At 36.3% G+C, this 12,322-nt stretch overlaps 1 protein-coding gene across 1 annotated transcript in view; it reads right to left on the reverse strand.

Moving 5' to 3' along the window:
• Window positions 1-12,322, reverse strand: part of LOC150089562 (uncharacterized) — a 206,655-nt gene that overhangs the window by 40,300 nt on the left and 154,033 nt on the right. The window contains exons 13-15 of the mRNA XM_090390032.1: window positions 9,389-9,490; window positions 1,650-1,799; window positions 649-719 (exon numbers count right to left, since the gene is read on the reverse strand). Of these exons, the coding sequence (XP_090246158.1) occupies window positions 649-719; window positions 1,650-1,799; window positions 9,389-9,490 (323 nt within the window). The remainder of the gene's footprint in view (window positions 1-648; window positions 720-1,649; window positions 1,800-9,388; window positions 9,491-12,322) is intronic.

Consider the following 12,322-nt stretch of genomic DNA (forward strand, 5'->3'; position numbering starts at 1 on the left):
ATAAAATAAAGTGTCTGTAAAGATAAAATATCTTTACAGACACTGTAAAGATAAAATATCTGAAGCTTTCGAAGGCTCCGCCTTCGAAAGCTTCAGATATTTTATCGCTTTTAACCTGGTATATTTTATTGTATTTTATGATATTCTACTTGTTTTATATCCACTGTAAATAGTAATTTATTGTAAGCTTAATTATAAAGTTATCAAAATTTTGGCTTTCGTTTTATTTTGTCATTTCAACATACGGTTGGTGAAAAATACTTAAAATTATATTATTAAAGAAAATTATTTGAAATAATAATTTGTCTTAAGGCAAAACAGTTTTGTAATCTAATAGTTTGGAATGATAATCAGCTAAATTAAGCAAAATACAAATAAAAACTAATTCTATAATTATTATCACCAAAATTATTAAATCAATATGATCAATTCATCCTTTACAATACAGAAATCTTTCAGCAACTTCATCAAGGCCCATTATAACAAATCAGAATGGATATTCACGAATACTCATTTCTGTTAAACACATTACAGCTATGATGATGTTTTTAGTTTGAAAGAGGCAGTTTAGTTTAAACTTAATAACTGTTAATTTCAATGTATATATATATATAAAAGGCCTTATTTTTTTAGAAAATTTCTTCATACTTTCTAGAAGACATATCTTTTGCTTCAAGCTTCTGTTGTAACTCCTTCAATTTTTCCTCCTGTATTTCTAACTGCAATTAAACACAATTAAACACATCAATTACTTCACTAAATAAACATCTTTCATTTTATAACGATGATAAAAGTTTACTGTTAAACTTTCTCTATGGGCAAACTCAATAACATTATATTTAAAACTTTTGCATGAAAAGATATTTACTATCATGACTGTACAGAGGCATTAGGGATTATTATTCTTAAAATTTTTAAAGCTTTTATGGTTTAGTGAGTTTATCTCATGCCATTCCAAATGAATAATACAAGATATATATACAAGATAAGCTCAGCTTTTGCTTCAGAAAATATTTTATTTGTGTCCTCTTGTTTATGTTTTTCTAACCAGTTTGCACAAAACCAACAAAAACAAGCCCTATGGTCTCTTTACAGAGAGTTTCAACTTCAAAGTGTTTTAGAACTTAAATGCAAGATGAAATGCCATAAATTTAACTTGGATGATGATATCAACAACATGGGTTCCCAAAATATTGCTGTAGTCATAAGAATTTTTCTACACATAACAGCACCACAGTGGTCACACAGAAGGATAAATATGTTTTTGGAGTATATTTTAAAGTAAATATACTAATTTTCCTACTTGCATGTTGGTGAACATTCATCTTAATTTGCCCTTTTTTAAAGGCAAATTTGGATGAATGTTTGCCATAAAGAATTTCAATAAAAATCAAAAATTGAAATTATCTTGAAATTACCTACTTCTTAGAATTTGAATTGTGTTGGAAAAGTTAATTTTTCATAAGGAGGATAATATTAATGGATATGAATTACAGGATCATATTTTTCCAACTTCTTGAATATACAAAAGAGTAGGAATAAAAAAAATCAAAATCAATTAATTTCCTGATTCTACATAAAAATAAATTAACAAAACAAAAAGAAAAAAGGAAAAAAAAGAAAAAAAAGGGATGGGAGGTGGGGTTTACCTTGGATTTTAATTCTTTGACTTGAAAGCTTTCTTTATTCAGCTGTTCCTTAAAATGTTTATTAATTTCTTGTGCTTCCTCAAGTTGATATTTCAGACTATTAATTAGTTCCAGTACTGGTTCTTGATCGGGAAATTGTGTCTGTATTTCCTGAATGTTGACATAATGAACATATATTTTATGCAAGAGAAATGTCAGATTCTAAATAATAATAAAAAAATAATCATGGATATTAATAAAGAAAGCTTTTTTTAGTTTAAGTTCACAAGTATTTATTTAAAATAACTGCAGGAAAAAAAAGTAAAAAAAAATTTTTTTTTTAATTTTAAAAAAAGTAATATGCTAAAAAATAATTATTAAATATTACATTAATTATTGCCAAATGTTAGTGAACAATTAAATATGGTTAAACACAATTTACAGTGTACTACTTTAAATGTTATGAAGTATGACATTTTTTAGAGAATAATTAAAAACAAATATCAAAGATTAGATCTTAACTCAAAAGAAAACATTCCTAAAAACAAGAAGTCCTTTGTTCTCATTCCTAATTCTTATTCTTAAATATAAGTTAGGAATAAGTTGCACATAAAATTTATTATAAAAGATATACTATATATAGGGGGAGATTTGAACTGTTTAAGAATTATGCTCAGGTCTCAGTAAAATATCACCACCATAAAATGATACAATTAAATGAGGAACTTTTCCACTAATGTATAGTGGATAAGCGCCTGAATTACAATGACAAAGTTACAGTTTATCAGAGCAGTAATTTTTTTTTTAAATTTCCTGTACATGAAATGCAAAAATTACAAAGTAACAAAAAGTCTATAACAAGCTGGAATTTAAAAATACAATTCTAGCATTTTTTGATAAATTCTAAGGTAAATAGGAAAGTGAAATTACAAAATCTATTTTGAAATAAACAAATACATAAGCATAAACGATCAGTTATGAGCTTCTACAATGATGGTTGCAGTATGCTCTCCCTCGAATCAAAGTGCTTCCAGAAATGAGATTAAGTGATATAACCTATAAGTGATGTCAACTGAGTCATGAAACCAATAAAATATCTCTGAATCTGGGCTGTTAGAGTGAAATTTCATCACTGACTTTTTTTTTTTTTTGCTTCTGAGATAATATGGATTTATTGATATTAATATTAATCATGACAAATGATGCAATAAATTAAGATTACACAGAACCAGCCAAAAAAAAAAAAAAAAAAAAATCCACACATTGAGAGGTGGAACAGGACCAGGGTATGTCTGCCAGGGGCAAAGGTTGATGACGTTGTAGAGCGGATATCATCTTTTAAGGGCACAAAAGGTGATATAGTTGTACACATTGGCACTAATGATATTAAGAGTAGGAGACCGGCGGAATTACTTAACAAGTACAGGTCACTGATGAAAAAAAGCCGTGAATTAGGATTGAATTTGAAAGTGTCTGCAATTCTGCCCAGACACGATAGGAGGGAGTATATGATGAGAGCCCTGTCGATCAATTCGGCCCTGGAAAGATTGTGCAGGGCTCAAGGGGTAGAATTTTTTTCAGCCTGGTCTGTACTTGTTAACAGGAGAGACTGCTTCTACAGGGATGGGATACACTTAAATAGAAAGGGTGCAAGAATGTTTGCTGATGCTATCGAGGCAGTGTTAGGTGGGTCGGAAAACTGCTAGATTGGGGGATACAAGGACTAATAGATTAACAGCAGCCACTGGCAGAGGAGAAAGTGATTCTTGCACTGCTTCTATTGGAATGAGCAGCAGCCTGGAAAATAAGATGCAGGATATTTCAGAGACTGCTGGGAATCATTGGGGTACAAGTAAACACATGGGTTGTGTTAGGGTGGCTAAGAGGAAGAGCAGGTGCATGTATACTTGCATGTACACCAATGCAAGGAGTCTAGTAAATAAATTTGATGAATTTGAGGTATTGCTCAAAACATCAAAGGCAGATATTGTGGGGATTTCAGAGACGTCGTGTCACACAAATATAAGGAATGCAGAACTGGAATTTGGGGAGTACAATGTCTACAGAAAGGATAGACAGGATAGGAAGGGAGGAGGGGTTTGCTATTAGTTAAGAAATACATAAAATCCAAGGAAGTGAAGCCAGTCGACATCGCTGGACAGTGCAGTGTCGAGTCAGTTTGGTGTGACATAAGCACTGGGAGATCAAAATTGAGAGTAGGAGTGTGCTATAGGCCTAATGACTCTGATGAGTATAATAAGAAACTGTACAGAGAAATAGAGTGGGCCAGTAAATCAGAGAGTCTTATTATGGGGGATTTTAATTTCCCAGATATTGACTGGAATTTGGGGGCTGGTCACTCACACACTAGCCAGGCTTTTGTGGATTTATTGGATGATTGTTTTCTACATCAGCATGTTCGGGAGGCAACTAGAGGAAGTAATACTCTTGATTTGATTATCAGTAGTGATTCTTCATGCATTAAGAATCTGCAGATAAATGAACCACTAGGTGGCAGTGATCACAGTGTTCTGAAGTGGGATTTACTCAAAGAGGTAACTACCATTAGGGGTAAGGGGAAGGGGTATTGCTTTCGTAAAGGCAACTACGATGGACTGAGACAGTATTTAAATTCTATACAGAGGGATCAACTGATGATGTTACCAACAGCAAATTCAAAATGGGAAGCATTCAAAGAATTTATCTTGGAAGCTACTAGGCTTTACATACCAACTAAGAAATATGGTTCAAGGTTTAGGCCTAAATGGATGTCAGATGAACTAATGAGGCATATGGCAGAGAAGAAAAATGCATGGGATACATACAAATTAACACATGACACAGAACCCTATGATAGATACAAGTTGATCTGTAACCAAGTTACAAAGGAGGTTAGGCAGGCGGAGGCAGATTACGAGAAATCCTTGGCAAGGGATGCAAAGAAAAACAGCAAAGAGTTCTTTACTTATGTAAACTCTAGAAGGAAGGGGATGAATCAGATTGGTCCACTTGATATCGATGGGTCAACTGTTGATGATCCTGCTCAGGTAGCTAACAAACTAAATGAATATTTTGCATCGACATTCACACATGAGGAGTTATTCAGCGAGGGGAATGCCAGAGGTGTATTCAACTCTGGCAGTAAGCTAGAGAATCTTGTAATAACTGAGAGTAAAGTGGAGGAGAAATTGTTGAAGATAAACACAAGAAAGGCACCTGGTGTGGATGGGATCTCTCCAGTTATATTAAAGGAGGCAGCAAAGGAAGTAAGCAAACCCTTAGCCATAATTATGAGAGCTTCCTTGGACTCAGGTGAGGTACCCATGGACTGGAGATGTGCAAATGTGACCCCAATTCACAAAGGAGGATCAAAGGCTGACACAAGTAATTATAGACCTGTGAGTTTAACTTCTGTACCCGTAAAATTAATGGAGGCACTGGTTAAAGAAGCACTGCAGGATCATCTAGACAAGACTTCAGTCATAGCTCAGACACAGCATGGTTTTGTTAAGGGGAAGTCTTGCCTGACCAATTTGATTGGATATTATGATGCAGTCACAAAAGAACTGGATGCAGGGAATAACTTCGATATTATATACGTGGATCTTAGAAAGGCTTTTGATACTATTGCACATGGAAGACTGCTGCACAAATTGGAGCAGTGTGGCATTGGAGGCAAATTGCTGCTATGGATAACGGGGTGGTTGAGGGGGAGAAGACAGAGAGTGGTAATCAATGGACACTGCTCATCGTGGACTGATGTTATTAGTGGAGTCCCTCAGGGTTCAGTATTGGGTCCTTTATTGTTTTCTGTATTTATAAATGATATTGATGATGGTATATCAAGCTTAATGTCCAAGTTTGCAGAAGATACGAAGGTTGGCAGGGTTGTCAAGGACACTACTGACACTATGCTGCTGCAACAGGATCTGGAAAGGTTGAGCAGATGGGCTGAGAGGTGGCAAATTAAGTTTAACATTGACAAATGCAAAGTACTGCATATGGGTAGAAGTAACCCCAGAGAAATGTACCAACTGTGTGGTACTACACTTAAGGTGGTAGAAAATGAAAAAGACCTGGGAGTAATTGTGCAGTCAGATATGAAGTTTTCTGAGCAATGCAGACAGGCTGCCAGGGCAGGTCATGGGGTTTTGTCAATGATATATAGGAATTTTTCTAGCAGGGATAAGGAGGTGATTATTCCCTTGTATAAGGCAATGGTCAGTCCACACCTAGAGTACTGTATACAGGCCTGGAGGCCTCATTTCAAGAAGGATGTAGAGCTGCTGGAACGAGTACAGAGAAGGGCAACAAGATTAGTGAATGGAACAAAGGGGTGCTGTTACGAAGAAAGGCTTAAGTTTTGCGAATTACAGTGTCTGGAGACTAGGCACCAGCGAGGTGATCTGATAGAGGTGTACAAAGCCTTGAATGGTTTGAGCATGCTCAATGCTGATGGGAATCTTCCTCTTGCTCAGAATAATCACCTGAGAGGGCATAAATTCAAATTGAGGAAAGACAGATGTAGGATAGATGTGCAGAAATTTGCCTTTAGCCAGCGGGTAGTTGGTAGGTGGAACAGACTTCCATCCCTTGTCGTGGAAGTTGATAGCCTAAATAGGTTTAAGGCTCGGCTGGTCAGGTATTTCGAACGAACAGAGGGGTGAAGTGGAAGTGGTTATTTTTTATCTATTTATTTTACTTTAATTTTTTTGGCTGATGCTGCATAAGCTTGCTTTCTTGCATCAAATGCCTCTACTAATGCTAATGCTAATCTACCATGCAACCATTCTTCTTCGCTTTGAACTGATGCCCCTGGTATGTCACTGTCCACTTTTTCTTCATTGTCATTCCTTTTCTAATAGGAGGCACCGTACAGAAGTAACGATCTGTGATGTGATTTGTTGTCTCCCTCCATATCATAGGCACTGCGAAAGGCATAAAACTTCTCTTTCGATTCACCTGCACTTTGCGTTTTGATGAACAGGTAGTGCAGCATATGTGTGGAGTCCATTTCTTGTCCTGGTCACCTACTTGTATGCCCAAAGTACAGAAGTAAGCCTTTTTATGGCTTGAGTTAAGGGACGCTTTCTTGAAGCTAACGTGACTTCTAATATGAGACCCCAACTGTAATTCGAAAACAAGAGCCAATTGACAAATTTTAATCATTTTCGTGTTCAGCAGCATGAAATTAGTCAAGATTGGGTATTTTTGGTCAACACTGGTCAACAAATGTTGACCAGTGTTGATCCGTGTTATTAGTGGGAGTTGTTGATTTAGCTGCGAATAAGCCAAATCCTTTCCACTAATCCCAATGTGGCTAGGAATCCAGCAAAACAGATATCAAATTTATGCTGAGAGAGAGGGGGAGAGAGGATCATCTTCTGCTTAAGCAGAGACAGGACAGGATGAAAATTATATTTCAAAGTTAATAAAGCCTGTAATACACTTAAGAAATAGGAATATATCATAAACCATTGATATTGGCAAGTTCTAATGTGATCCAAAACTACCTTTATTGCATGCAGCTCTGCAGAGCATATGACAGATTCAGGAAGAATCCGCTCTGATATAGTGGTTTCTGAAAAGACAGCAGCAGATCCTACATATGATTCCGACTTCAAGCCATCAGTGTAAACTGGCAAGAAGTTGGAATGATTGGCTCAGTGCTGAATACAGCTGCAGGTAGACAGATGATGGAGTACATGACTTTACCCAGTTCTTAAGGGAAAAGTCACAAATGGAATGTGAGCATCCAGGATGGAAGAGACTGCTTAATGGGAAACACTGTTTACTGTGAGTTAAGCTTTCTGAGTAGCTCTTGGAAATGAATACTGAAGGGACCATTGGCAGTCTGATGGGTGTTGTACAAATTTTCCCAACGCGGCTCAAAAATGGATGTCCACGTAGGATGGTCTGGAAGGGATTTTAGTTTTAAAGCATACTTTAGAGACAACTGCTTAAGTCAAAGTGATAACAGTGGTTCATTTGCTTCCACATATAATTTCTGGACAGGAGACATTTTGAATGCTCCAGTAGTGATACAGATAGCCTGATGATGGAAAGGGTCCAGCCTTTCTGGACCCTTTCTGGTTTGATACTTGGGACCTGTAGTCCAGCTTCGATTGTACAAGTGCATAGTAGAGTATATTGGTCCATACCCTAAGATGTAGAGGAGAGAGAATACAAAGTTGTAGAGAAGAGAGTGTAGAGTGTAGCCAAGATGTAGAGAGAGCATGAAGTTTGTGCATTTCATACAAAATTGACAGATGTGTTCGAGAAAGGTCAATTTTTATCAAATATGAGTCCCAAGAATTTTGTGTCTAGCACTTTGCCCAAGCCTCAATTCAGGTTTGGATATGAAAATTATGCTTACAACAAAAACGTACAGTCTTCTGCAGTGAGAGCCCAAATCTACTAGCAGATGCCCAGGAATTAAGACAATACTGCTTGTTGCAGTTGTCTTTTAATAACCTTCATGGTGCATAGCTGAGAAAATACGTGATGTTTACAGTTGGAGGAAGTTCTGTGATGGAATTTACTTTGATGGCAAAAAGGGTCACACTTAATACTGATCCTTGCAGTACCCCTTCCTAATGGCAAAAGGGATTAGAGAGTGAGATTCCTACATGAACTTGGTAAGGCCGATTGCTAAAAAAGTTTAATAAAAACGGGTACATACCCTCTAACACAGATTATAAAAGTCTTTTAAGATGCCAAATCTCCATGCTTTTTCTATATCAAAAAACAGAGACTAGATGTTCTTGTTTTAGGAAAGCATCCAGGATGGATATTTCCAGTTTAATTAAATAGCAGAATAGACCAGTTCCTTCAGAAGCTGTAATGAACTCCAGAGAGGAGCCTAGTCATAATTCTCTCCAGAAATTTGCACAGACAGCTAGTCAGAGTGATAGGACAGTAATTTGTTGGGACTTTGGGATATTTTTGTGGCTTTGTAAATAAATTTGTAGTGCTGGCCAATAATGAGGCCTGCCACAAAGAAACTGCCTTTTTAAACTGTACTACAGCCAATAGTGATAAATGTGAATTATGATCTCCACACAAAAATGCTTTTCGCAGTTTCACCATCAATAAAAAATTATAACCTGATTCAACAAAATAATTGTTTTCTACTGCAGTGCAAAAAAAAAAAGTTATATTTTACTGGATTTACCCAGACTAATACTGCAATCATGGTTTATACTTGTAAACTTAAAATCCTGGTTATGCACTGCTTTCACACAATCTCCCTATGCTATCTCAGTGTTTCAGCCAGACAACACTCATTCTAGGATGCTCTTGATAACCTAAAACATGTCTTTGCAACACAGCCTTAACTGATATTGTTTAATATTCTGATGTTGTTGCCAAATATTGAAATTACCATTCTCGATGTGTTTAATGCTTTGGACACAGAAAATCTTCCAAATGTCTATATTAAATCTCACAAACAGAGAAAACCTAATGAGATGCATTCCAAACTATGTTAGATTAAAAATAAGTGGTGTCATTTTTATAGCCTACCTACTTGATGTGCATGGTCTGGAACTTAAAATTGTATTCTGTCATCACATTTGGATTTAAAGTGTTAAATTACAATTAAATCATATGATAAATTAAACTTTTTCAGCCAAATTTCATATAAAATTTATACATCTGCACAATTACAATTTAAAAAAAAATAATAAAATGATTGCAATTTAAATTTTGGCTCAGGTGTACTACATTTAATAATATAGATGCAGTTTGCATTTTTTTACCTTATTATTTTGTTTATCTGCACAAGCACCTGAGCTGAATAATTTTATTTCCATATCTTCTTCTGCCTTTGAGGACTGTAATTCTAGTTCCATTTTATTTTTCTGAATAAGAAATAAAATAAATAAATAAATATATATATATATATATATAAAACAGCAAGTATTAACGTGCTGTATGAGTGAACAGTGTGGACTAAGTCTCACAAGGAATTATAGAGTTAACAGCAATATATCAGAAATGATTACTGAATGATGCTATTATATTAAAAGAAATATGAGCATATCAAGGTTACAGTATGAATCAGTTTAATTTATAAATGCAAAAACTATCAATAAATCAAAGGATGATTATGCACAGTTTTATTTTAGTTATCGAGAGCCTGGAACGTATACTAAAGAATCACATTACCACTGCTGCATCCTAAAAGTATACTTTTTAACTATTGAACTGTTTTTTAAATTAATAAGTTCAATTCATTGAAACTCAACTCCCTATTTATATTTATGTTACTGTCAACTATTGGCGCCTCCGTAGCCAGGTGGGAAGGAGCAGCAGTCAGTGCGTAACACACACTTCTTGATTAGACCAGGGTTCAAGCCCGTCACCACCAAATACGGAGGATGCGGAAAGGTCAGGGAATGACCACTGCATATCCGGAGCAATATGGCCCTAGTTGTTAATGCTCCTAAAAACCAAAATAAATAAAAAAAAAAAAAAAAAACTGTCAACTAACTGTTTATTAATAAAAAATTTAGCAAACAGCTGTTTGCTGATAAAACTTTCAGCTCATAAACCTAACCTCGTAAAATTGGCTTAAGGAAATTCATTACAAAAGGTAGTTATTATTATTAAAACTTTTTCTCCTTTACGGGATTTTTTTTTTTTTGCCCCATGATGGATACTGTTACCAAGTGCATGGGGTGGTTGGTTGTGTCTGGTTACTTTTATTATTATTAATATTACTGTTGGTCGAGGAATTCCGTTACTATCCATGGGTCATGGCTTTTTGGAGTTCCATGTAAGTGTTCTCTGGAATGCCTATTGATGCTAGGTTCTCAAGAAGGCTCTTTGGCACCATGCTGGTGATTGAAATGGCAATAGGGATGTCATTACTTGTTTCATATGCCACATATCTTAAACTTCCTGATTTTTCCACATATGTTTTCTGGAGGTTACTGGTGTCTGGCACTGCTATGTTGACCAGGTAGGTAACCATTTCCTTCTTGTTGATGAGGGTTATGTCTTGGTCTATTGTGTGGGATGGTCTTGTCTGTTATTATGGCACAGTCTCAGTATAGCCTGCGAGTAGAGGTCTGTAGTACAGCCTGAGGCTTGTACTTGTAATACAGTAAACTTTCTTTGATCAGTTGGCATTTTTGTATTAGCTTCTGAAGTATTATCCTGGCGACCTGGTCATGTCTGTGAGTGTACTCTGTCTGGATGATTACCCTGCATCCTATGGTGATGTGCTGGATTGTTTCTGGGGCAGGTGGCATCGTTAACATGTGTCATCTGTTACTCCAGGGTCCTTGACAATGTATTTCCTGGTGTTGATTTACTGGTCTTGGATGGTGAGCATGAATCCTTCGGTCTCAGGGAAAAGCCTTCCCTTTGTGAGCCAAGTGCTGGAAGCCATATTATCTACGTAGCCTTGATGGAGGTGACTTTAGTATCTGCCATGGAGAGTCTTCTTTTCCCATCCTTCTGTCTTTGTTTATCCTGTCTGTGTGAGTGTGGTGTCCCCTTGTTCATGACCATGTGAGGATAATATATCAGAAGCTGGAGCAAAAATTATTTTCTCTCATATTACAAATTGAAGACTCGGGCCATACTTGAGACCTCTACTCTCAGACTATACTGGGATTGTGCTATAATAATGGACAAGATGATTCTGCATAACAGATTAAACATAACCCTCATAGACAAGAAGGAAATGGCTACCTACCTGATCAAGAGAGCAGTGCCCAAAACCAGCAACCTCCAAAAAACATACAAGGAAAAAATCAGGAAGTACTCAGACCTAACACAGGGAGTCAAAGATATATGGCATATAGAACAAGTAATGAACATTGCAATCACCATGCCAACCACCGGTGTAGTGCCAAAGAACCTCCATAAGAATCTATTAGCTGTTTGTTTGTTATTTGGTTTTTAGGAGCATTAGCAACTAAGGCCACATTGCTCCGGGGATATGCGGTGGTCATTCCCTGACCTTTCCGCATCCTCTGTATTTGGTGGCTCACGGGCTCGAACCCCGGTCTATTCAAGAAGCGGGTGCTGTGCACTGCTGCTTCTGCCCACCTGGCTAGGGGAGGCGGCGAATCTATTAGCAATAAGCCTCCAGGTCTCCCAGAGAACACTTACATGGAACTCCAGAAAGCCACTATCCTGAATACCAGGAGGATAGTAAGTGTGTTTCTCAATAGTAATAATAACAATAATAATAGTAACCGGACACAACCAACCACCCCTTGCCCTTTGTATCAGTACCTGTCATGGGGGGAAAAATTCCATAAAGGAGAAAAAGTTTTTTATAATAATAATAATAATAATAATAATAATAATATGAATTAATCTGGTTTTGATTCTGTTCATCCATATTATTATTATTAATAATAATATGATGATGAACAGAAGAGAAACCAGAGACCAACAGAAAACAAAATGCAAAGAGATAAGGAACCACCAGCCTGGGAAAGAAAGCTAAAGCAGAAGATAGAAGAGACCAAAGGGGTAACAGAAGTAAAAAGCTGATCAGAAAAGTGAAGACCACCCTTAAGAAAGATAATATCCACAGTACACACACAAGAGCTATAATCAGAGGGTCAAAGAATATTTTAGCAGAAACTCCTGGCACTCAGGAAGAAGCTTTGCTGTTATAGGGAGAGTTTACAGAAGAAAACAGACGACAAGATATTTGATGAAAACAAGAC

This window comes from Mastigoproctus giganteus, chromosome 2 (assembly GCF_048544385.1).
Source record: "Mastigoproctus giganteus isolate SK-2022 chromosome 2, ASM4854438v1, whole genome shotgun sequence".
Lineage (NCBI taxonomy): Eukaryota > Metazoa > Arthropoda > Arachnida > Uropygi > Thelyphonidae > Mastigoproctus > Mastigoproctus giganteus.